General features: G+C 36.9%; 1 protein-coding gene and 1 long non-coding RNA gene across 3 annotated transcripts; both read right to left on the bottom strand.

Moving 5' to 3' along the window:
• Nucleotides 1-6,311: 6,311 nt before the first annotated feature.
• On the bottom strand, nt 6,312-11,534 carry LOC6043211 (stress-induced-phosphoprotein 1). 2 transcript variants are annotated; one of them, XM_038255346.1, is made up of 3 exons: nt 11,381-11,534; nt 6,964-7,989; nt 6,312-6,895 (listed from the first exon to the last, which is right to left on the bottom strand). In XM_038255346.1, exons 2-3 carry the CDS (start codon nt 7,884-7,886, stop codon nt 6,823-6,825), a joined length of 996 nt encoding a protein of 331 aa, XP_038111274.1. In that variant the 5' UTR covers nt 7,887-7,989; nt 11,381-11,534; the 3' UTR covers nt 6,312-6,822. The 2 variants fall into 2 exon arrangements, with proteins under 2 accessions (XP_038111274.1, XP_001857580.1); XM_001857538.2 differs by lacking the exon at nt 11,381-11,534 and adding an exon at nt 8,065-8,224.
• A 10,228-nt stretch (nt 11,535-21,762) lies between these two features.
• Nucleotides 21,763-22,491, bottom strand: LOC119767522. The gene is made up of 3 exons (XR_005277566.1): nt 22,338-22,491; nt 22,035-22,274; nt 21,763-21,974 (listed from the first exon to the last, which is right to left on the bottom strand). It is a non-coding gene; the product is annotated as an uncharacterized LOC119767522 (long non-coding RNA).
• Nucleotides 22,492-22,843: the final 352 nt, after the last annotated feature.

Raw genomic sequence — 22,843 nt, 5'->3', positions numbered from 1 at the left:
CAACAAAATGTTTCAAATGCCCTAAATAAACAAAAAAAGTTAATATTTAATATTTATAACGTCAGCTGCTGTGTTTTGAATTGAAAAGTCCGAAATATCCTGATTGATTTCTTTCCTCTTATCTTAGAAGCGTATTCAAGAGCATCAGATTTCTTCTCGATTTTCATTGGATCCTCGTTCTACTTACAATGCGATTGCTAAATTGAAAAGTAACAGAATGAACAAATGCACTCAGACAACTCAAAACCGCACGTCACTACGCACTACCCCAGTCTTGATCCCAGTAAAATGTTCATCGCGAAGGTGCATTCCAAATTCCAACGATTCCTGCACTTGATCGCTCACTTCTAATCTGAGAGAAGTCTTATACTCAATCCAGGAAATCGACCATGGTTATGAAGGCTGTTGCAAGGCTTCGGAATAGACCGTAGGCCATTAAACGATAGCGTTTACCCACCTGGTTTAGGCGTTTCTGAGACCCTGACAGTCTAGAAACGCTCTTTTCCATTCCAGATTTGTGCAGCGAAAACAACACTTCATTTTTTGAAAAAATACGCTGATTAACACCAAAAACCCGAAAACGAAGAAAACAGCATGCTTCAAGCACCGCGCGTGGTTAATGTTTACACAAGAGTATAAATATAGAGTAAAATCCAGTTTGACGTTTCTATACAAAAAAGCATGCATTCCATCGTTTCAGCATGCACCTGTCTCTATTGCTTCCGACTGGTTATCGTGAAAATACCGCAGGTTTAATTCTACTGTGTAGGCATGGCCTGCTAAAGATTTTTACAAATGCCCTTATCCTGAAATTTATTTTTGATCTCCATTCGTTTTCTTTGGTGATTCCGTGACAATATTTTTCACAGATGCTTCATGTTCATGTTGTGATATTGTCTTTTTTCCGCCGTATGTAAGGTATGCACTTCGGAAGAAACCGGTCAAGAAAAATGTCAAATGAGCAGCAGCGGAAGCGAAAGCAAGCCAGAGAGGGCGAAGAAAAGCCCCAAGAAAACGTTCCCTCTCTTTTGTTCTGCCGTTCGCAAAGCTGTTTCTTGACCCCCTTTCTTTTGGAGAGCATACCGGCCCATATCCAGAACTTTTTTCCGGCGTCCTTGGACAGGTTGGCCCCAGATCGCAATTTCGCCTAGAATACTAGACGCAGCTTGTTCGACAGTTTAAAAAATATAAATAAAAACAAACTGTGTATTCACTACGTTAGTGGAGCCCAACTTCATGAACAAGGACATGGAATACTGTGAATAAGCAGAATAATTATATGTTAAGGTGCTTTTACGACCGAGTTTGACGATTTGCTTTTTAAGTACGGATATCACGGACGAACGGACATGACACCACGAACAAACTTGGCTCATTTTTGTGAGGCAAAATTCAAATTTCAGTCAAATTAAAATACGTTGAAATCGCGATGAAACACTAGCGCCGCATGAGTTCACGTTGGCAAATTATATTTGTTTTGATATACTATACTTTCGCATTGCTCGCTGTTCCTTTTGCGGAGAACGGTTGTTATACATTTTTCATTGATGTCAACAATACTTTTTGAAGCGAATCCAAAGCGAATCATGAATTTGTCCGAGAATTTGTCAATAAACAAAGCAAAGATATGACTAATCAGATCGCCATGAAACAGATGGAGGCTTATAGCACACGGAATTCGAGAAGTGGCCTTCCAACACTAGGGAATGGCAAGTTCGTATGGGCCGGTCCATGAATCCGCAAATCCTCTTCCACAAAACTCTATGTGCGGGAAGGAAGGAACAGCCAACGGTTCGTGGAACTGTCCCAAATCGAAGCTCTCGGTCTGGTCGACCCCGAATTCGGAAATCTCCCTCCAAATAAACTGAGCATACTTTGCGGTTGTGGCACGATCTCCTTGCTCCTTTCAATTATTTGATAGTTTTCTGAGCCGCAAAAGAGTAAATCTGAAAATGTCCCATTATGTTTCTGTCTTAACTCAGGCCAGGTCTTCATTTCTTTTTAAACACGTCGAAACTTTCATTCCATTTGATTTAGCATGCAAATCGACGATTCCACACGTTTTGACAACCGACAAACCGAACTCATGCAAACGGTTTGGTAAAGCAAACTGTCAAATTTTGTTTTGACATTTGCGATCTCGTTCTGAAGGTAAGCAGAAATCTATCAGTTCCTCTTGGATTCCAAAATATCCATTTAGTTTTTCATCAGTTAGTTTTCCTTCAGTTCAGTATAACTCGCCTTCACACAAAGCCGTCGTTTCTGGTTTGCACCGGAAGCAGAGCAAGATCGCGCCCCAGCAGCTGGACACCGAGTTGCGACTGAGGACAAAAACAAAGGCCAGCAGTGCCAACCAAGACCCCTACACAATCCCCTTTCCCTTCCCAAGCCTTGTCTTTAGCATCAATCCCTTCCCTACTAACCCCGAGTAGGTCGCGGGTAATCGGCTCCCCTCCCACTAACATTTACACACAAGATCCTCTGTAATTACTCTTAGCTTTAAGAACAAAGTAATTACAAAAGCCGACTCGATCCTAACCAGGTCCCAGTACCGAAAAGGACCTAATAAAAATAATTTTATGAAAAAAGGTAAGCAGGAAAAAAAGAACATGAAGAAGAAAGAGAAGACCAGCTTCAAAATCGAAATGCTGGTGTCATGTCCGTTCGTCCGTATAGGTCCGTATTTTCCAGCCCTCTGTCACGACGGCCATGTTTATGAAACCTAAATCGACGCCAACATTTCAAAAAGCGTCATGTACAAACCATGCGTTTTGAGAAAAACGCATTTGAATGTTGAGCATCCATTTTCAATTCCCATTTTAATATAAAAGCCAAATAAGATGTTCTAATGATAACAAACGATGAAAAACGTTGCTTTTATTGATACTTGATCATCCAAATTCAATAAAACATTATTTCCGTAATTTTATTTGAGAAAAACAAACATAACTTCTTTTGAAATCACTAACGTCTATATCACCCTGCTGTCATTGAGGGGGACGCATTGTTATGATTCGTTTTTCTTCGCCGAATGTACATGGCGCTTTGTTCATGTTGCTTTTTTTTTCGTCACGAGGTTCATGTTGTCTTTTGTTTGACAGGTTGACAGGGCTATATAAACAGGGACTGCTGATGGCAGAGATTTTGTTTATGTTACTTTATTTAAAATCATGATTAAACAGACTTTACTGAAGTAACTTTTGCTCATTTTTGGTGGAGAGGTAGCTTATTAGGAGTACTTTTAGAATATGCAATAACCCAGAAAGTGTCAAAATGTACATGATGCCTTTTGAAATGTTACCGTCGAAATGTTCGACGCGAACATGAAGACAACAAAGAAGATGAAGAACGCATTTGCTGTCAAAATTTGAAAATGAACAAACCGCGTGGGAAAAAAGGCATAATTTCATAATGTTGAAATTATTTCCATAAAAAAATAACGACACGAGACGGATTTCCAAACACAAGTTCCCGAAGGACCCTATTCGTCAGAGACTATGGATAAATGCCCCGCGGAGTGGCGATGGGGATGGTTTTGCAAGTTCAAAGTTCAGATTTGTTCGGACCACTTCGCGATGAACTTCTTGTGAGTCCACAAAAGGTCGGATTCTACAAAAGCACGCGATTCCTTCGATTTCCTGTGCGAGTCGACAGCGGGAGTGGGCCAGTCCTCGGAGAAGGTTATCGAAGGATTCTCGGAAAGACCAGCTCCGCCACAATCACCGGAATCACGGATGTTTCTGCACTTGGTCGGTTACTCCCTGCCGGAGATTGCAGCGAGTTGTTCGGAAGGATCAACAGCGGGACTTGGCCAGTCCCCGGTCCAGTACTACCCGGCAAATCTTCCCGGTCAATCGGAAGCAACAGTTTTCATCTTTTTTCGTAACAGATTTGCACACACAAAAAGTGATGTTTCTTGAAGAATTGGTGTAAACAAACAGACAACACCAATACTGCTACACTCACAGAGCCCACGCAGCATAAACAACAGATAAACAACGTGGGCTCTTCACTAATACTACTACGTGGGCTCTTCGAGGTTTTGGTGACTGTCAAACGTTCTAGCCATCTACAGTGGTGCCAGAGGGTTGGTATTTTCCATACAAATTCAGCAGCATGGCAAAAATGATGTATGAAAATTCAAAAATCTGTATCATTCGAATGAATTTTTGATCGATTTGGTGTCTTCGGCAAAGTTGCAGGTATGGATACGGACTACACTGGAAAAAAAAAATTGATTTGCAAAAAAACACTACACTCAACCCCCGGTGGTTGGTCACTTTTTCGTTTGACACTTTTTTAGTTTGTACCCCGTTGGTTGGTCAAAGTCAAACTAAAAAGTGACGAACTGTCACTTTTTACACGACGCTCACGCACTCTATCAAAACAAACGCTTGGTAGTGTGTGTGAGCTCCGTGTAAAAGGGGTGTCAAACTAAAAAGTGACCCCGTTCGTTTGACAACAGTTGGTGTCAAACCATCGGGGTTTGAGTGTATTTTTATTTTTTCATGTTTTGATATGTTTAACGTGAAGACTTCCATCATTGTCATGATTTTTCGTTCTAAGATATAAATTTTGCGTCGCTTTCAATATTTTGACAAAATTCCTTCAACAAGTTGTTTAGAATAGTACCCTACACATGCTGATTCCTTTTGGTAACGATTATCCCATTCCTTGTAAAGTTATGGAAATCGTCATTAATCAATGATTGCCAAATAGGACGTCAATGATTGTGCCACAAAATTATATAAATTTTCAAACACAATTGCTCTAGATCGAAAATTCCTTCAGTGGCTTCAAAAAGGCAACAACCGGCACATGCTGATTCATTTTGGTGCAGAAATTCGTAAAATTGAATTTAATACAGAATATTTCATAGTGATGATCAATTTTCTTCGAAAATGATCAACGGCTTCACCTTAAGAGGACGTCAAATGCAAACAAAAATTTCCAGGTTGTGCAAAAAATCTTTGACCGAGTTATGAATTTTTTAATCAACAATGATTTTTTCAATAAATCGAAATATTGGTAGCAAAAACTTTTCAACTTCATTTTTCGATGTTAAATCAAATTTGCAATCAAAAAGTACTGTAGTGAAATTTTGATAAAGTGCACCGTTTTCAAGTTAAATCCATTTTTAGGTGACTTTTTTGAAAATAGTCGCAGTTTTTCATTTTTTTAAATTAGTGCACATGTTTGTCCACCTTTGACATTTTTTTTGAAAAGCTGAGAAAATTCTCTATATTTTGCATTTTTACACTTTGTTGATACGTCTCACCCAAACAACCCACCATTTTCTAATGTCGATATCTCAGCAACTAATGGTCCGATTTACAATGTTAAAATATGAAACATTCAAGAAATTTTCCGATCATTTCTAAAACAATATTTTCAATTTTTTTAAATCAAGACTAACATTTTAAAAGGGTCAAACATTCAATATTACGCCCTTTTGTAATGTTAGCAAATTCGATTTTTTTTTTCAGTTTATGCTGGTACAAATTTTATTTAAAGTTTTTGTCACCCCCCTTAAAATTGGCATCCGAGGCATTTTTTTCCGAGGCCGAGTTTGACAATTTTGGAATAAAAAGACAACAACTTCCTTAGCTGCTGTGCACCCTCAAGTTGATATTGAAATACATAATAAAGCAAAAATAAATTGTTTATTGTGCTTATGAAGTTCAATACTTATTGAAATTAGACTTGAAAGATCATAGCGCTGAGTAAATTTTCTATTGAACCGCAAACTTGATCGGAAACATTGCAGCTTATCAAACATTTGTTTTTTAAACCGGGTCCGGTGGTGTAGGTGCTGGTAATCGTAGTTGCTCTCCCCCCTCGCCAAAGAAATATATCAAGGAATACTAAACAGAAAAAAAACATTCAAAGCCTAGTAGCTTGAGTCTATTACACAAATTGAAACATTATTTTCCCGAATCATTCATTTGGAATAACTAGAGTAATAGAGAAAAGTACACGTTGAAGTCATTTAAGAGGAATTAGTCGAATTTTTACTATACTTAAAATATTTTCCCGGTTTTTTCAGTCGAATTCCCGAGTTTTTACCGGTTTTCTCCCGGTGGAATAAATTTCCGGGGTTTTCCCTGTTTTTTTCCCGAGGTGGCCAACCTGTATTATTCTGATTTTTGTTCAGCAAGAGCTAGTAGCCTTACCTTGCCTTAAAATTGGTATAAATCTATTCAAAAGCCAAACACCAAGGGTGGCCCATATTGCCCCCCTGGACCATTTAGCCCCATCCCCCTGCACCTAAAACGTGTTCTTTCAAACCAACGAGAAAAAAAACAGCTTCATCTGATAGTAATCCTAGCTTTATTTCAAATATTACTTCAGTATGTACCTGGCTAGTTTGTAACTATTCCATTCGTTTTTTGTTTGTTTTTAATAATAGCAATGATTTTTAATTGTTGTTTTACCTAGGCAATGTTTTCTTTTTTACTTCTCCTACCTTCTTCCGTCCACTCTCTTCCTATCGCGCGCACTTAAAATTTATTATCAATTTGTCAGTTATTCGGTACTCGTTTGTTGAAGCATATTGTTTGTTTGTTTTCTGTTCCATATAGTTTGTAAATGTTGTTGTATCTAATTTGTTGCTACTAGTGGTTACGGTTTTGCTTTGCTTGCTTGTTTGTTTTCTTTGCTGCTGTTTTTGTTTACTCTTATCTCAAGGAAAAATCGTAAAGTGATAACGCTAAAAAGAAAAAGAGAAAAATGAAACTGCGCAAAAATGGGAACGCCAGCACTGCTGAAGAGGTTTGTTCGAACACACACACACGCACGCAACTCGCGCGGGGCGGTCTATTCTTAGTAGATTTGGATGATGCCCGATTCGAGCAGCTTCTGGATCTTGGATGCCACCTGCGGGTTTTTGAGGTGCCTGTTTTTGGAGAAGGGAGGAGGAGGTTAGTAATGAAGAAAGAAATTTTTTATGAAAATCGAGCTTACTCTTGTACGGCTTTGGGGTCATTCTGCATCTGCTCCAGGATCAAGCGCATGGCCGGATCCTTGAGGATTTGCTGCACTTCCGGATCGTGCATGGCCTTTTTCCAGACCTCTTTCGGGTCGGAATGCACGGCCATCGTGCAGGCTCGGTATCCTTCCAGGGCTTCGGCGTTCTTGGGGTCGATCTCGAGTGCCTTCTGGTACGCGGTTTGCGCTTCCGAGGACTTTTGCATGACCTGCAGGATTTTACCCTTGCGGATCCAGCCCTTGATGAACGTTTCGTCCAGTTTGCAGCACGTTTCGCAGTCTTTAAGGCCAAGGTCAAACGCGGCCAGTTTGGTGTAGCAGGCCGCCCTGTTGCTGTACAGTTTCGCGTCATCCGGATTACGGGCGATGGCCTCCGTGTAGTGTTTCACGGCGTTGCTGTAGTCGCCCTTCTTGAAGAAATCGTTGCCCTTTTCCTTTTCCTCGTCGGCCTTGGCCGGATCGATGTACGCTAGCCGTTCCTGCTCCTTGATTTTCTTCTCGGTTTCACTGAGCAACGCCTTCACGTCCGGTGTCCGGTGTTCCGACAGACTCTTCTCGAAGTACGTCTTGGCCGATTTGTAGTCCTCCAGCTTCCGGTACGCGTTACCGATCCGCGTAAACGCCTTCGCAATCAGTTTGTAATCGGCCCGGTTCTCGCGACCCACCTCCACGGCCTTTTCACACTCGGCGATGCATTGCTGGAACTCTTTCTGCTCAAAGTACACCGCGGAAATGTTGTTGTGGAATGTGATGTCCGTCGGGTCATGGCCCAGGGCCGCGTTGTAATGGGCCAAGGCGCTCGCAAAGTCCTTCTTTTTGTACGCCTCGTTTCCCTGCTCCTTTTCCTTCCGCGCGAGCTTCTTGTTCTCTGGAAGATTCTCTTCTTCCCGGGAGGCCATTTTTGCACACGAACGAGACGGGGGCGAATGAATCAGCAAACTTCCACCAAAAACTCACCGAAAATCCGCGTTCCGACCACAACTTCCGGTCGCCTGCTTTGTTCTGCAAGAAAAAAAAAAAACGAACCGTCGTTAGGGAAAACTTCTACCCAGCTGCTTTGCTTTTAGTGGCACACACCGTAAAATCGAGAAACTACTCCGACGATTGAACTGACTGACTGAACTGATTCGAACAATCGAGAATGAAAACATGCGCTGTCTTTTCTGCCTGTGTGCCGTAAAAGCAACCCGCAAAGCCGAAGAAACGCCGGCGGAGGAAAAGAGAGACCGCGCGCCGTAACGATGACAGAACTGTCAAAACTTTCGCCCCACTCCCTCGGTTTTCGCCCGTCCACGGTGAAATGGAAGAAGGGAGAAATATATCATTACACATTTTACCCAGTTCTGCAGAATACACAGTGGAACTCAAGAATGAGGTTTGAGTGGCTCGAGTATTTTTAAAGCAGTTTCTTGAAAAATAACGTAAATAAATAACAAAAGTTATGTATGTTGCTTTCGAAAAAATGGACGATATTAAGGGATCTGTTGACTTCAGAAATGGATTTGAGTTGCCAGGGAGTTTTGTATGAACTTAAGTCACGAACGAACCAACAGGACACCGGGAACAATTTTTATTAACTTCTGCGGCCAACTATCTGTATTCAGTTTGCCGAAGTATTTCAAGCGATTGCGCATGATTTCTTAAACTTTCCAATGGGTCATTTCGCGCCAACTGCACACAAAAAGTACAAAGTCTAAATTGAAATCTTTATCTGATCATGCTCAAATTTGGTGAAGCTGAAACATGCAAGAATCCCAAATGTCTGCAATTTGGACCATCCCTTCTTTTTTGGCACCGCCTCAATTTTCTTCAATTTTCGCCACGGATGGGTTTTTTACGCGAAATGTTTATGCAATAGTTATTGAAAAAAACGTTGTATGGATCTAGGTGGTGGTGATAGTTGATTTATTTGAGGCAGCTTTAACTTAAAAGTATTCTAACATAAGGCCTTCTAACGAAAAAAAAAACTTAGGTTAATTTTCCACACAGTTTTGTTTGTGTTATTGATTTAAACCAACTTTCCCATAAATATTGCGCGTATTCCCGAAAAAGACACGCGGCTTAACAGCCTCGAAACGACGCGCCACACTTTCGGCAAATGCGCGCTGTCAAATCCCATACTGTGCGTTTTGTTTTTGTTGACCTTATTCTTCGAATTGCATGGCATTGTTGCCGGGAATGTTTTTTATTGCACCAAAAGTGCAGAAAATCGCTGGCAACAGTGTCTGCGGCACATTCTGAAATGCCGCGCGGCGTGAAATGTAACGCCCGATCAATAAAAGCGGGGAAAGCTGTTCGTTAAACACAGCACGGTGCCTAAACATACCCGTTTTGAGGCAAATTGTTTTTTTTTATACCTCAGCCATTTTAAAAGGTTCCTTCAAAATTGCAGCATCAGGTGGCTTTGTTTACGTTTTAATAGTTTTGTCCTAAGACAAGCGGAGAGAATGTCGAGCCACTGTCAGTGCGAGCCACCTTAATAAGCTTGCGGTTGTGAAAGCAGAAATGAGAACTCACGAGATAGGCAATCAAACGTCAAAATTACCCCCACTAGAGGGCTCTGAAACTTGGGGTGATGTTTTCATTATAACCTACAGCGAGTAAATTGGTTTCAAATTTGCAATTGTTTGATTTCATCTTAAAATCGACATTAATAGCAAATTATACCGTTTTCAGGTAAGAAATAAATTGCTTAATTGATATAAACGAAAATATTTTTGTTATGGCCGATTTAACCAGTTCATTATCTGATCCAAAATAAGGGAATGTTTTAATCAACCAAAACCTAACTAATCAATTGAGAATGTTGATTATTCAAGTAGACAAATATTTTTTTAAAGCCACTTCTAGCATAAAAGCAAAGCTCTGCTTGAAAAATGGTAATTGGAATTATTTCAAAATAAGTAATCTAACCTTATTCTCGCGTTTCAATCCGGATCTCAGAATTTTCAATGAAAAAGGCAACTTAACAAAAAAATCAAAAATTCAGTCGATAGAAATATTGTTTCTTACCTCCTGTTAACTTTATTTTATTCCAAAAGATCAATTTTCTTTTTAAAAACCTTAACATAGTTTTCACTCCCCTTTGCAATTTTCTTTTTAAAAAACTTAAAATGGTTTTCACCCCCCTTTGCACTTATTGGGCAAAAACGTAAACGTAACCTTGCACCAAAGTTCTCCTACTCGAATGTAGGTGGCGAATCGAGTTTTTAGCTTTGTTTTTGGGGGCCTATGGCGTGTAAAATGAGACAGAAGATTCAATCCGTTCGACCCAGGTTTTGTCATAAATTTTCTTATGTTTCCCTCTCTCCCATAAATCTTCCGAAAATTTCGGGGGACCTTCGGCCCGAAACCCACCTCCCTGGCTACGGGCCTGGTGTGGATTATAATGTTAATATGTCTACCAAACCATTAAAGCATGAAAAATACTTTTTGGAAATAAATCGGTTGTTTTCTATACGAACACATAGTTGCAAATTTTGGAGGCACCACTGCACCACTCAATTTGAAATTATTTTTCGTTTTCTACAGTCAGTTTGAGTCATTTCGGTTCTAATGGTAATGTTATGTTAAACTACTTTCAATTCCTTTTTTATTTTAGAGCAAAAAAAAAAATAAATAAAGCAAAACGATTTACCCAAGATCCACTACAGTACATGTTCGGTAAATGGGTGTTGTTTAACATGGCTGATTTTTAATTGGGCGCTCGATAACTCGACAGACGTCAAAAAAACAATACAAAAAAAAAAAAGATCGAAGAGTCACCAGATGCAAATATTAATATGAAATGAAAATTAATTTTCAAGTTTTCGTGAAATTTCATGCAACATGCCGAATCCCGAAAATCTCTGGGCGTAATATTTTAACAAACCCTAAGCTTATCGAGGTGGGTTTTAAAATGAGCAATCTAAGCTTAGGCTTAGGACACAATTCTGTTTAACTTTCTAGAACGATAAGTTAAGTGCCGTTGCTACAATTTAGTCAAATATTTTGGATAAGAGTAAAGTGATAAATTATTAAGAAAAAATTAAGAGTGTACTTGTTCTCCATAACGGGCGAAAACCAAGGGGTAGGTTAGTGTTGTCAAAAGTCACCTTCATTTTCTTTAAGAAAAAAAAAAAAACAATTTATTTCATTGTAAATTGTTTTGAGCAAAACATTGTCCCCATTAATTCGAAATATATATTTGTTGAATAATTGCGGGTCGTATTGAGCAATGTTTCATCACTTTTAGTCAGAATTTGCTGAATTATATCAGACAACTTTCATGAACTACATTCTTGTCAAGCAAAAACGTCACTCGAAACCACGCGTATTTTTCTTTGTCCGGTAAAATGTTTCCACGATATTAATTGATTTTAGTATTCGATCGCAATCTAAACTGCTGAATTACCTTGTAGTTAATTACTCAACTGATTAATTCTTCAATAAATTTGATTATTCAACTGCACTTCACTTATTCACGTCTACTTTTCCTGATGGTTTCTCGAACTCTGACTTCTGCGGCCAAGAATGACAAAACAACAACTTGGCGATCCGCACATGACATTTCCAGCTTTTTCTAGACGATTCTTTTGTTTGAGCTTGTTTATGTTTACCTGGGATGCAAACAAGAAAAGTGTAATGCTCACCACCAGATGGTGCACCTGGCTATATGGTTGGAGTCATTGCTGGAAGGTATCTAGACAAGTTTGGACGAAGCTTTTGAAAGTGATGGAGGCGCATTATGGTTTTGTCAATTTATGGAGTTGGATGGTTTTTGAACTCTGGAAGATTAGAATGGTTATTTATTGAGCAACTTGACATCATAAAAAAAAACAGTTACTTGATCCACCTTTAAGTGTTTGGTGCCTTCCTCACATTCAAAAAGTGAACATACGGCCTCAAAAAAGTCTAAGATAACACTTAAGGGCTTATAACTTTTGATAGGGTTGACCGATTTTCAATCTTTTTGACTCTTTGAAAAGGTCTTTTGATTGCCCATCCAACAATCGGTCGCACGGTAGATCCGGACAACGTTTTCATCAAAATATTTGGGTTCCGGCCTAAAAAAAGTGTATAAATAACACTTAAGTGCTTATTACTTTTGATAAGGTTGTCAGATCGTCAATGTTGGGCTCGTTGGAAAGGTCTTTTAAATGCCTTTCAAAAAATGTATAGGACTTTGGCCGGAATCATTTTTTTAGCATAACTTTTAAAGTACTTTACTAAACTTCACATTTTATAGATAGTGACTTATGGGACTCCATGATAATTGAGTGCAATTACTTTGATCAACATCCAACCACACACAGACATTTGCTTAGAATTTGATTCTGAGTCGATATGTATACGTGAAGGTGGGTCTACGTGGTCAAATAACGATGTTCATGTTTCGAGTGATTTTATAGCCTTTCCTCATTGAGGTGAGGATTGCAGAAAAACAACTTGAACAGTTGGCAGCTAAAAAAGGAAAAGGTTTGATCTTCTGAATCGTGTTTTAATTTCAAAGTTTTCTGGTAAATTTAAAATTCGTGATACAAAATCCACTAATTCTTTTATTTATTTTGAATTTATGAGCCACAGATCAGTACACAACAATTGTATGCATGGAGGATTTTGTGTTGATTTTTGTTCCAAAATTTCGAAAATCAAGCTTCATATAGATGACCTGAGTAAGAACTGATATTCAAATAAATGCCTTTTTGCTATAACGGCATTGAAAAGCTTTAAATAATGCTTTTTTTCTAATATAAATTGCGTCAATAAATCCGTTATTGATTCGTCTGAAACTAAACAAAGCGGTAATTAAACTATATATAGCGTAGAGCGATGCATACAATCCATCATTGGATGGAATGCAAACAAATAATGCCCCAGCGTGAAACAATTAGTTCACAGATTGAGTGCACTGACTGTTTAAAATTGTCAGCAAATCCATCCTGCTCCACCAAATCCGTCCCAGTCCACCCGGAACGCAACTGTATTAGAAATTTCCATTTAATTTCGATGAAATATTAAAACCGAGCACTTAATTATTGCAAACGGCCAAATCAAAAATTCATCGTGTGATAAATAAAAGCCGGCGGCGATGCCCTCCTGCGGGAGTCACTTCCGGCTTAGCCTCGTAGTTGAGCAGCAGCAATTTTCATTTCGTCGTTATTATCGGAATTGGCCTGCAGTTGCACCAGTTCCGTTGTGAGTTGAACTAGAATTGCGAATTTATTGGCGGGGTGGAAAACCTCGAACGTTAATAAATGTGAGCGAACTGGGATGAAGTTGTATGTTTTATAGCAAATAGTAAACTGAGCGCCAAATACATTACAAAATGGCGTAATCAATCCCAAGCAATATGAAAAGTAAATTTATTGATATTCGCCACGCATGAATCGATAGTAACACAATTCAATTTCAAATTGGTCCAGCTCACCTTCCCTCAAATTGCCTTCCATAACGAAACTCAAAATCTAAATTTATGTCAATAAAATACGACAGACGGGCAGGTGGTAAAAGTGTCCAACCCCCGTCACGTGGCGCCCACGGAACCGACACGTGGTGGTGGTGGTGCTGCATGTACCAATCTCACCAAATTGCATTTCGTACTCACTCTGTCAATGTATCATATTTTTTGTCCTCCGCCCCGGAGCCTCCAGCTTGGGCCATCGAATGCGGTTTTCGCAAATATTTTTATTTCAATAACAAATTGTGGTGCAACGGTTCACTGTTAAAAATACTAACTGAAATAAGGGAATGAGATATCGAAATTAGAGAATGGTGGGTTGTTGACAGGGTGAGTCTTAAAAAACTTCAGTGTTCGTGTTTCTTTTTCTTTAAGCTGCTGTATCTCAGCCATCTTCAAAGTCTCTGAGACAATTTTGTAGCAAAATTAAAAAAAAAATTGGAGACGGTCACTCATGGTCACTATTTAAAACCAATCGAAAATCTGCAAATATTTCGCTAAAATCAAACTTTTCGTGGCTATATCTTGAAAACGGGTCCCTATATCACAAAATCTGTAAAGTACTTTTCGATTTCAAATTCATTGTTTTATTTAAAAATAAAGACAAATTTATTAATATTTAATTTTTTCCAAAAATTACTAATTTTTCAAAAATTCATAACTCGGCGGCAAATTTTTTGCCCATGTTTCTCTATGGCTCAAAAGTTGCGGGTTTTTGGCCCTAAAACATATAAAAAAATCTCGAAAATCAAAAAATACGTATTTCGAGATTTTTTTTCAGAAGTCCTCCAGGAAACCTTGGATTTGAATGAACTTTTCGTTATCGGATGCTGCTTAAATTTTTTTTGTCACTTTTAGTAATTATTTTTTAGCTGTGTCCCGTTGACGATAACCATTGGGGAGTAGGGGTTCGCGAAACCACACATACGGTTGATGCCCCACAGACCCCGTTCCGGTGGGTTCCTAAACCGGAACCGAATCCACCACCCAGTCGTGTGCGGTTCCTAGCGTGGTGCGTTGTCAGGTGGGAGGCGTTTTCTCTAAATTGGGAATAGTTTTCCACTGTGGGGATTTGGGAAAATAAAAAAACAGGATCTAGTCCATGCATTCAGTAAGTGCGGTTAGTTGGGTTGATGCAATCGCTTGGGACACGTGTTATAACTAGTTCGGGGAGATGCTTTTAAATTTTTGAGAGAATGAAATATTGATTTTAATAATGCCAATTTTTTAAAGTTATCAAATGTGTGCCTTCAAATTTATTCAAATAAAAATTCAAAGAACTGAGTAAAAACACAATTATTCATGAAGATATTTTTTAAAATACGCTTTCGTAAAAAAAATATTAAATATTTATTTTTCTATTACTGCAATAAAAATATAAAAATAATTTAACAATAAAAATAATGAAAAATTAGCGTTGATTGGAAAAAAGTGGGATCAGTTCATTTAAGTTCGGATCTTGCGGTTTTACAAATGCCACTATAACGAGGGCACTGAACGTGTCAATTTGATACGTGGATGTTGGTTGGCTCTTTTTTTCTCATGCTCACCAGTTTTTGGTGGTCGACCAGGGATTAAACACACTGTTGCCATTCAGAAATACGCAAGAGCTAAATTATTATGACACTGGATGAGTTGAATTTTGTGAAATTTTGCTTTAGCAATGTTAAATGTTTTCGAAACAATAAACCTTATCTGAAATAACTTGTTTTATTTGTTAATGAGCAAGAATAAAAAATAGCAAATTTAATTGATATTTTAATGATAATAAAACAATTACATTTAAAAAATCTTTCACTAGTCTTTTCAGAGCTGAAAAAATGTAAAATTGTTGCATATTATTCAGAACTCTTTTCAAAAAGGATTTTTCCAGCATTGAATTAAATAAGACATTTGATGAGTTATTTAAAATAACTTTCACTGCCAACTTACTATCCTAAAAATGTTAAACATATTTCTCCGATGTGGTATATACCAATTATATTAATTTGTTTAGATCTTACTACAAGTGTCAAATCTGATAATAAATGTAAATTTTTTTGATACATCAATCGATTTTACATTTTTTTTTTTGAAGAAAATTTCTTTCCAATAATAGAATCCCGCATCCAAAAACTTCTGTAGGAGAAAAAAAACATTATAAATTAGTTTGCTTTAAAATAGCAATAGAAATTATTACAAATATTTAACAAAATCAAAGCTGCAAATTTATTAAATGGAATAATGTTAAATTAATCGTGCATTACAAAGGATTATTGACAGTTTTTGTAAAATTAAAACAAACAAAAAAAGTTACAATAAAAATTCAACAATTTTAGTAGTATTTGATGGGCCAGCCAAATCCTGTTAGTAGTTGCTTGAAATGATCTATGTTGGAATTGCAATTTTTCACTTTTGCTAGTAACAGTTTTGTTCAAAACAATCAATATAAATGCAATATAAATATGCATTTATGTCACAAGTACAAAAATCCTCAGAAATCAAATTTCTCCATCCCCACACGCCAAATATCGTGCTGCATATGGCCCGAATATCCCAATCAACAGAGCGATTGTCGAGCGCCATTCTCCGGAAGCTGGTGATGAAATGTAACAAAGTTCTACAAGTCGTGTGCCACATCTTGCTGTTGGCTGCAAGTCTGTGCCAATCATTTTAGCATTACAAGCTGCTAATCCCAATCCCATTCCAGAGAGCCCAGAAGCCTGACAACAACCAGAGTGTCAATCTGAGAGGCAGATGGACAAATTTTCATCTGATTTATTTTATGACCTGCTGCTGCTCCGGTCTTGGAAAGCTGCTCTGCTCTGCTCTGGGTTTTCGAGAACCAGATTACACACATCAAAAGGTCCTTCTGTGGAATTGTCCCGGCCAGGCACAACCAAGTCAGGGGAAAGAGATACCGGAGATCATCGGACTGGTCGTTTCCTGCCCTGGATGGTGCCAGAACAACTTCAACCCGGTTCGGGTCGGGGGCACCAAGCCCTGAAAGAGAGATGTGTATAATTTTGGATGCTGTACATTAATCTTTTGCAACCGAAGTTAACATTCACACACAATATTGTCCGTCCATTTGGCAGTTGAGTTCAGAACTGGCAGATGATACTGGGGATGAACAGTTCTCTGTGTAGTATCAAGTATTTTTTTTTTGTTTAAAATTATGTATACTGACCAAATTCGAGGCGTGTTTCAACATTTTCTAAATTTTACATAAATACATAAATGTTACCTTTACTTTTCCTAAAATCTAAGGTTTAAGGTTAATTTCAATTATTAAGCAATTATAAAGGGAGGGGCATCATAAACTTTGCATAATATGTGCAATTTTTATGTTTTCCCTAGGATTTTTTATTGATCTCAGAAAAAAAAACATGAAAAAATAAAAAGTATCTGGGAAAACAAAGAAAAACATAAAAGAAATGTGAAACAAAATATGGGAGGTTGCAAAATGTTCTAAATACTATTGGTGAAGAGAAAAAAAAAACATAACAAGTGCATAATGAGTAACAATAACAAATACGACACCAGCTATACCTTCTGACTTGATTTCTTAGTTAAAAATAAGTAACTGTGTCAAATCAGTTAAATTTTAAGGGTTGCTTAACGTGAAAATTATTGTACCAAAACAATAATAATAATAATAATAATATAAATTTTAAGACGCATTTGATTTAAATCAAAAATTCCTTCAGTGACTTCAAGAAGGCAGCAACCGACACATGCTGATTCATTTTTGTGCAGAAATTCGTTAAATTGAATCCAAAACAGACCATTTTAGAGTGATGATCAATTTTCTTCGAAAATGATCAACGGCTCCACACAACGGTTGGTGAAAAAAATCATAAAAAACGACTTCTTTAAATCACAGTGATCCGATACATTTAACGTAACCTTTTGTGGGATATTGTTTTTTTTTTGCTTTTTGCATTACATTTTTGCGAATTTTAAATTTGTAACTCTAACCACCTGTAATCATGCATAATAGACAAAAATGAACAGAAAAAATGGGCAGTTAACTATTTGATAAAATAAATAAAAGTGATCTTATACAGATCTTTCAATTTTTCGAGTTGGCTAATGCATAATGGATCACTAAAAGGTTAAATCTAGAGTTTTTTTTTTAATAAGGTCCAATGAACTTTTGTGTTTCATATGTTTACAGGACCTATTACAAAAAACTCTTGAAATATTGATTATATTATTAACTGAAACCTATTTTTAAGGAATATGTTCATATAATGTAAAAATATTCTTTTAACAAACTATACAATTTTGAAATGTTTTTGAAAAACAATATAATCAACAAAGCTAATTAAAAACGTGAAAATGTATTATGCTTTCTTGAAAATTGGTAACGGTAAAATAGGGTAAAATATTATTCATGAAATTCCAGAATTAATTAACAAAAATGGTTATAATTTGATTGAAAACTGCTTTATTGATAAGAACTCAATAAAACTGGATAATTCTTCTTCTTTGACATTTTTAATGTTGTGTTGTTTGATTTGAATAAATTTTTACCTAAAAATCTAAAGTATTTTTTATTGAAAAATGTAGAAAATTTCACAAAAGTTACGTTTTTTAATGTATGCTTTAAGAAGCGGTATCTCAGCAACCAGTATTTCAATAAAGCCAAAAAAGAAAAGTTCTAGGAAGTTTTTTTTTCAATTTCTCAAAATAGTAGGGTTACGTAAACCGGGGTAACTTTGATAGGATTTCAATTTGTTTTTTTGGAATATTTTCCAACTGGTAAGGTTTCTCTCAAGATTTTTATTTTTAACACATGTACTGGGGTAGGCTACACAAAGTCCATGCACTATTTCTGAAAAAAAGTTTTTTTTCTATAATGTTTAGAAAAATAGTTACGTTAAAAATTCTCATTTTAAATTCCGGGGTAACTTTGATAGTCATAGTTTTTCTTGTTAAAATCAGATTGAAGGTATTCAAACTGTATTTGTACGTTAAATGTACCATCGCTAAAGTAGCTGATATAAATTTTAAGAAAAAAAAATCAATGTTTATATTTAGTTTACTAAGTTAATTGTTAAAAAGACGGAATTTGGCGTGAAATTTGTTAAAACTGGTTTTGTTTTATGTTTTGTTGATAAAATTACTGATTTATATTATATTTTATACTGAACTCGAAGCACGAATCAAATGTTTTCACATTTTACATGAAATTTGTTCAACTGAAATTACCTATAAATTTGGAGATTTTTTTCCAATTATGTTTCAAAAACACATATTATTTATTATTTAAAAACTTATTTTCCCTTCTCCTAGTGGAAAATTGTCCAAAGAATCCAAAAATTAATTCCGTTTTCCGATTCAAAATCATGTTCATTGAAAAAATCATCTTTCATTATGAAATAGTAGTTTATGCAACATGTTGCAAAAAGAGAATTTTTTCAGCACGAGTCGTACATTTATCCAACGAGGCTCACCGAGTTGGATAAATACGAAGAGTGCTGAAAAAATCAAGTTTCGCAACGAGTTCCATACAACATTTTTTGCAATTCCAAAAAAAACACACTGAGTGAAATTTTATGTCAAATTTTCATGTATTTTGTCAATAAATCGTTTAAATAAAAAAAATGTTGAAAATAGTTACTTTTCGAAACAAGTGCTTTTTGAGGTACTTTGCACACTTCTCTACCACGGTCAGTATGATTCTAAACAATTACGTACGTATTTTAATTGTACTCTTCATTTTGTGGAAAAATCACAAACAAAGTCACCTCGTTTTACGGTATATTTCCTTCAAGAACAATTTTTAAGCTGAAAAAACTTAACATTTACCTAAAAATGCCTATAAGTTGACATTGTTGCACAAAATCAAAAATGTGTTATTTTCGAACGTAAAAAAGTAGAGGTGCATAAACTAGTTGTGGCAAAAAGAAGATTTTTCAGCACGAGTCGTACATTTAGCCAACGCCAAGAGTTGGATAAATACGACGAAATTTTATGTTTTGCAACGAGTTGCTTACAACATGTTTTTCAATTCCAAAAAACGCCTTTTGAAAGGAATTTTCTGACAAACATTCATGTGCTACAACCAGAACTGGGCATCGGCATACGAGAGGATAAAGAGCACGATTCGGTAGTAAAATGGTACTGTTTGCGGACGGAGAGGATAAATCCGGAAATTACCGAGAGTACTTAACTCATGGTTCATTTTCCCAAAAAGTTCATCTATCAAAAAAAAGTACCGGTACCGAGACTCGAACCCAAGACCTTCGGAAAATTGAACCGTGCCTTTGCCGTATGGGCCACCATGGTTCGGTGACTAAGAGGCGGTCGTTTGTCCATATAAGCCACTCATAGGATGAACTGTTCCAATGAACGAATGAACACGCGAGAGGACTATACTCTCGCAAAATAGCACTTTCCTCACGTTTCTTTTCGTGAGGACTATCCCCTCGTTCTTTAACTTTGGGTGAAGATAAATTCACCGTAGAAAACACAAAATATTGAAAAATGTTTCTTTTCGATACTAGTGCTGAAAAGTTCAACTAAAGTAGAACTTTTTAGCACTGATATTGAAGGTAATAATTTTACATTCTGTTATTTTTGGTAGAGAAAAGTTAGACGTACCGTCGCTCAAGAATGACAGGAAAAGTAAGTTTTTCACGACGGAATTTTGTTTGGAAATTTTCGAAAAATCTTTTTTTTTTGCTAAATCGCTAAAACTAATGCCTTTGTTTTTAACAGGGTATACAAGGGTAAGGTTTCATCTAAATCAAAAACTACTTTGCTTTTGAAACTTCTTAATGCTCTATTTTTTAAAATAAAAAAAAATCTCTTTAGATTGGTCTTTACAATAAGTATAAACTATTTTTTCTTATAATGAGCAGTTATTAAGCATATGTGTTTTCCAAAAGGGTTGTTGTAAGTTAAGCGTGTTTCAAAATTTGGAATTTCTTTGAAGGTTAATACAGTCGACTCTTTGGTTGTCAATATCCAAGGGACCGTCGAGGAAGAGAATCATCAGTTTACAGAACGATGCAAAAGGAAGACTCGATTGCAATTTTTTTTCTTGATACCCAGCTATAGGGGAGAAAATCGTGACGTCAGAAATGAACTCAAATCACTCAAAGTTCATTTTGTGAGTGACTTTAACATTTTGGCCTAGTTTGACAGCTACCTCGTTCCCAGGTTTTCTGTGGGAGAGAAAAGGAGGCGAATACTTTATGAAAATCATACCTGTCAAAATTCCTAGCCTCAAAATTTTGTCGCGAGTTGCTTTTCTCCTCTATGGGAGAGAATCATGGCAATTCAATCTTGAAATCCATTCCATCTGCGATCAAAAAGTCAAAAATGTCAGAGCTAATCACCAAAAATTAGATCAAAGATAAGTTTTAAGAGTGATGGGCTATATTGATTTTTCTGGCAGTAGTTTTATTTCGATTTTGTATAAGCATTAAACGAAATAAATTTAGGCTTCTCACCTCTCAACCTTTTATAATTTATGTCAAATACTATTTTGGATTAAAACGCGAATTTCCTCGAGAATTTTCCTCGGTTGTAAAATATACACTCTGTATCTGACATTTTCGGCCCCCGTTCGGATGCTCTCTCCATGGGAAAATAATAGTGTGTGGTAAAATTTGATGCTTGGCTTCATTTTATTAGGATAACAGAGTTGTTGCCTTTCTTCATCACAATTTGAGGGCTGGTGCGTGTCATCGTCATCGTCGTCGTGCGAAGGTCCAGGAAATAAAATAAAACAGACGCACTCTCTCTAACTGTGTGAATACGATTCGTTGTTGTTTTGTTAGTCTCCACAACTCTGCGTTGGAGCTTTGGACGTGTTGAAGGACGAGATAATGGATATTTGCCTGGCAGGATGTGTGTGTGTGTGGGCGAGTGAGGGGAGCTTTTTGTTGCTGGTGAATATCAAATTTAGGGAAATTGGCCACATTGTAACAACTTTAGAACTTGATGAGTGAAATGAAAGCATGCTAAAGTAAACCGACAGATGTACATTTGTTTTGGGAGATGGCTGGATAGATGAAACTTGTTTACACTGAAATAAAAAAAAGTACAAAATTCCTTTATTCTAGGAATTTTGCCCCCTTTCCTTATTTAGTAATTTGGCTTCCTTCTTTGAAAGAAGTTATCAAATTCCTAAATTTGACAGCATGCTTTGCCAGCCTGAATTGACTCGTGGCGCCAACTTCATTTGGTTTATTGAACTGCAGATAAGCTCGAAAAGCTCATTTATCAGAAAAGCTTATTAAGAAACTTCAAAGCGACATCTGGTGGCGGGATCATTTAATGACTGAAAGCTCGTAGAGCGACATCTGGTGACAATTAACGTAAAATTCGAACTACTTTAACTATTTTGTATTTTTTTACCGCAATAAAAAAACAGCCAAAAAAACTAGTTTTATTCATCAATTTACAGTAAATACACTTCAATAAACGAATTCTTCTTCCGGAATCTGCCATTAAGCAAAAACGTTCCACGGTTTCTGTCCGGTCCGGTCGAGTGGCCGTTTCCGATCTCAAGGTGAATCTGGTCACCAATCTGACGAAAAGGAAAAGCGTTCTAAAAAGAAAAATAGAAACTGATATAATTTTTCCAAAGCGTTTCTCACGTTTAACTTACTTTTCGTAAAAGCGGTTCCATGGCCATTTTCCCGGTTTGTAACTGGCGGATCTTGAATTCCGTGACTTCGACTTGAAAGGATAAAACACCTTCGGTCATTGCTATCAACAGAACCGACTCAAGTTCTGAGCAATCCGTGGAACCGGTGCACTCCGCGCATTCTGGGTTGGTTGGGTGGTTCCCATTTAGCAGACGTTGGTCAAGCCATGAGATGTTCAAATCCGGCATTCAATTTCGGAACTGGAAAAGGTGAACATAACCTTAATGATGGAAAAAATCCGCAACAAAACAAAATGTACTTACCATATCAAAACAAAAACTTCAACACAATCGTGTGGGGAACCGACGGATTAAACCCTGGTTCCGGCACGCACCTGGTTCTGGTTGTTTTCCGAGGACCTGCTTGGGAAACTTTGCTCGTGACCGCGGCGAAGAAATTTTCATGGCACACTTTGGAGTCGTTGACAGGTCGCTTTTGTTTAGCAGAGCTTTAACCCTCAAGAGTCCACGAAATAAAAAAAAATAACCCTTGATATAACAAGCTCTTTAAAAACCATAACTTTTTAAAATAATCAGAATTATAATTTTTTTATGAGCAAATTCTTATTCTCACTTGCTTCAAAACAAGAATACATTTTTTTGTGTTCAAGTTTTCAGTTAAGACGGCTGAATTCTGTAATTTCTTTATCAAGAGGTTACATGCATGTTGAAAAAATTCAAAATTACAAAATTACAAAAATACAAAAATACAAAAATACAAAAATACAAAAATACAAAAATACAAAAATACAAAAATACAAAAATACAAA

This window comes from Culex quinquefasciatus, chromosome 2 (genome assembly GCF_015732765.1).
Source record: "Culex quinquefasciatus strain JHB chromosome 2, VPISU_Cqui_1.0_pri_paternal, whole genome shotgun sequence".
NCBI lineage: Eukaryota > Metazoa > Arthropoda > Insecta > Diptera > Culicidae > Culex > Culex quinquefasciatus.
This window is presented reverse-complemented; position numbering and strand designations above follow the sequence as displayed.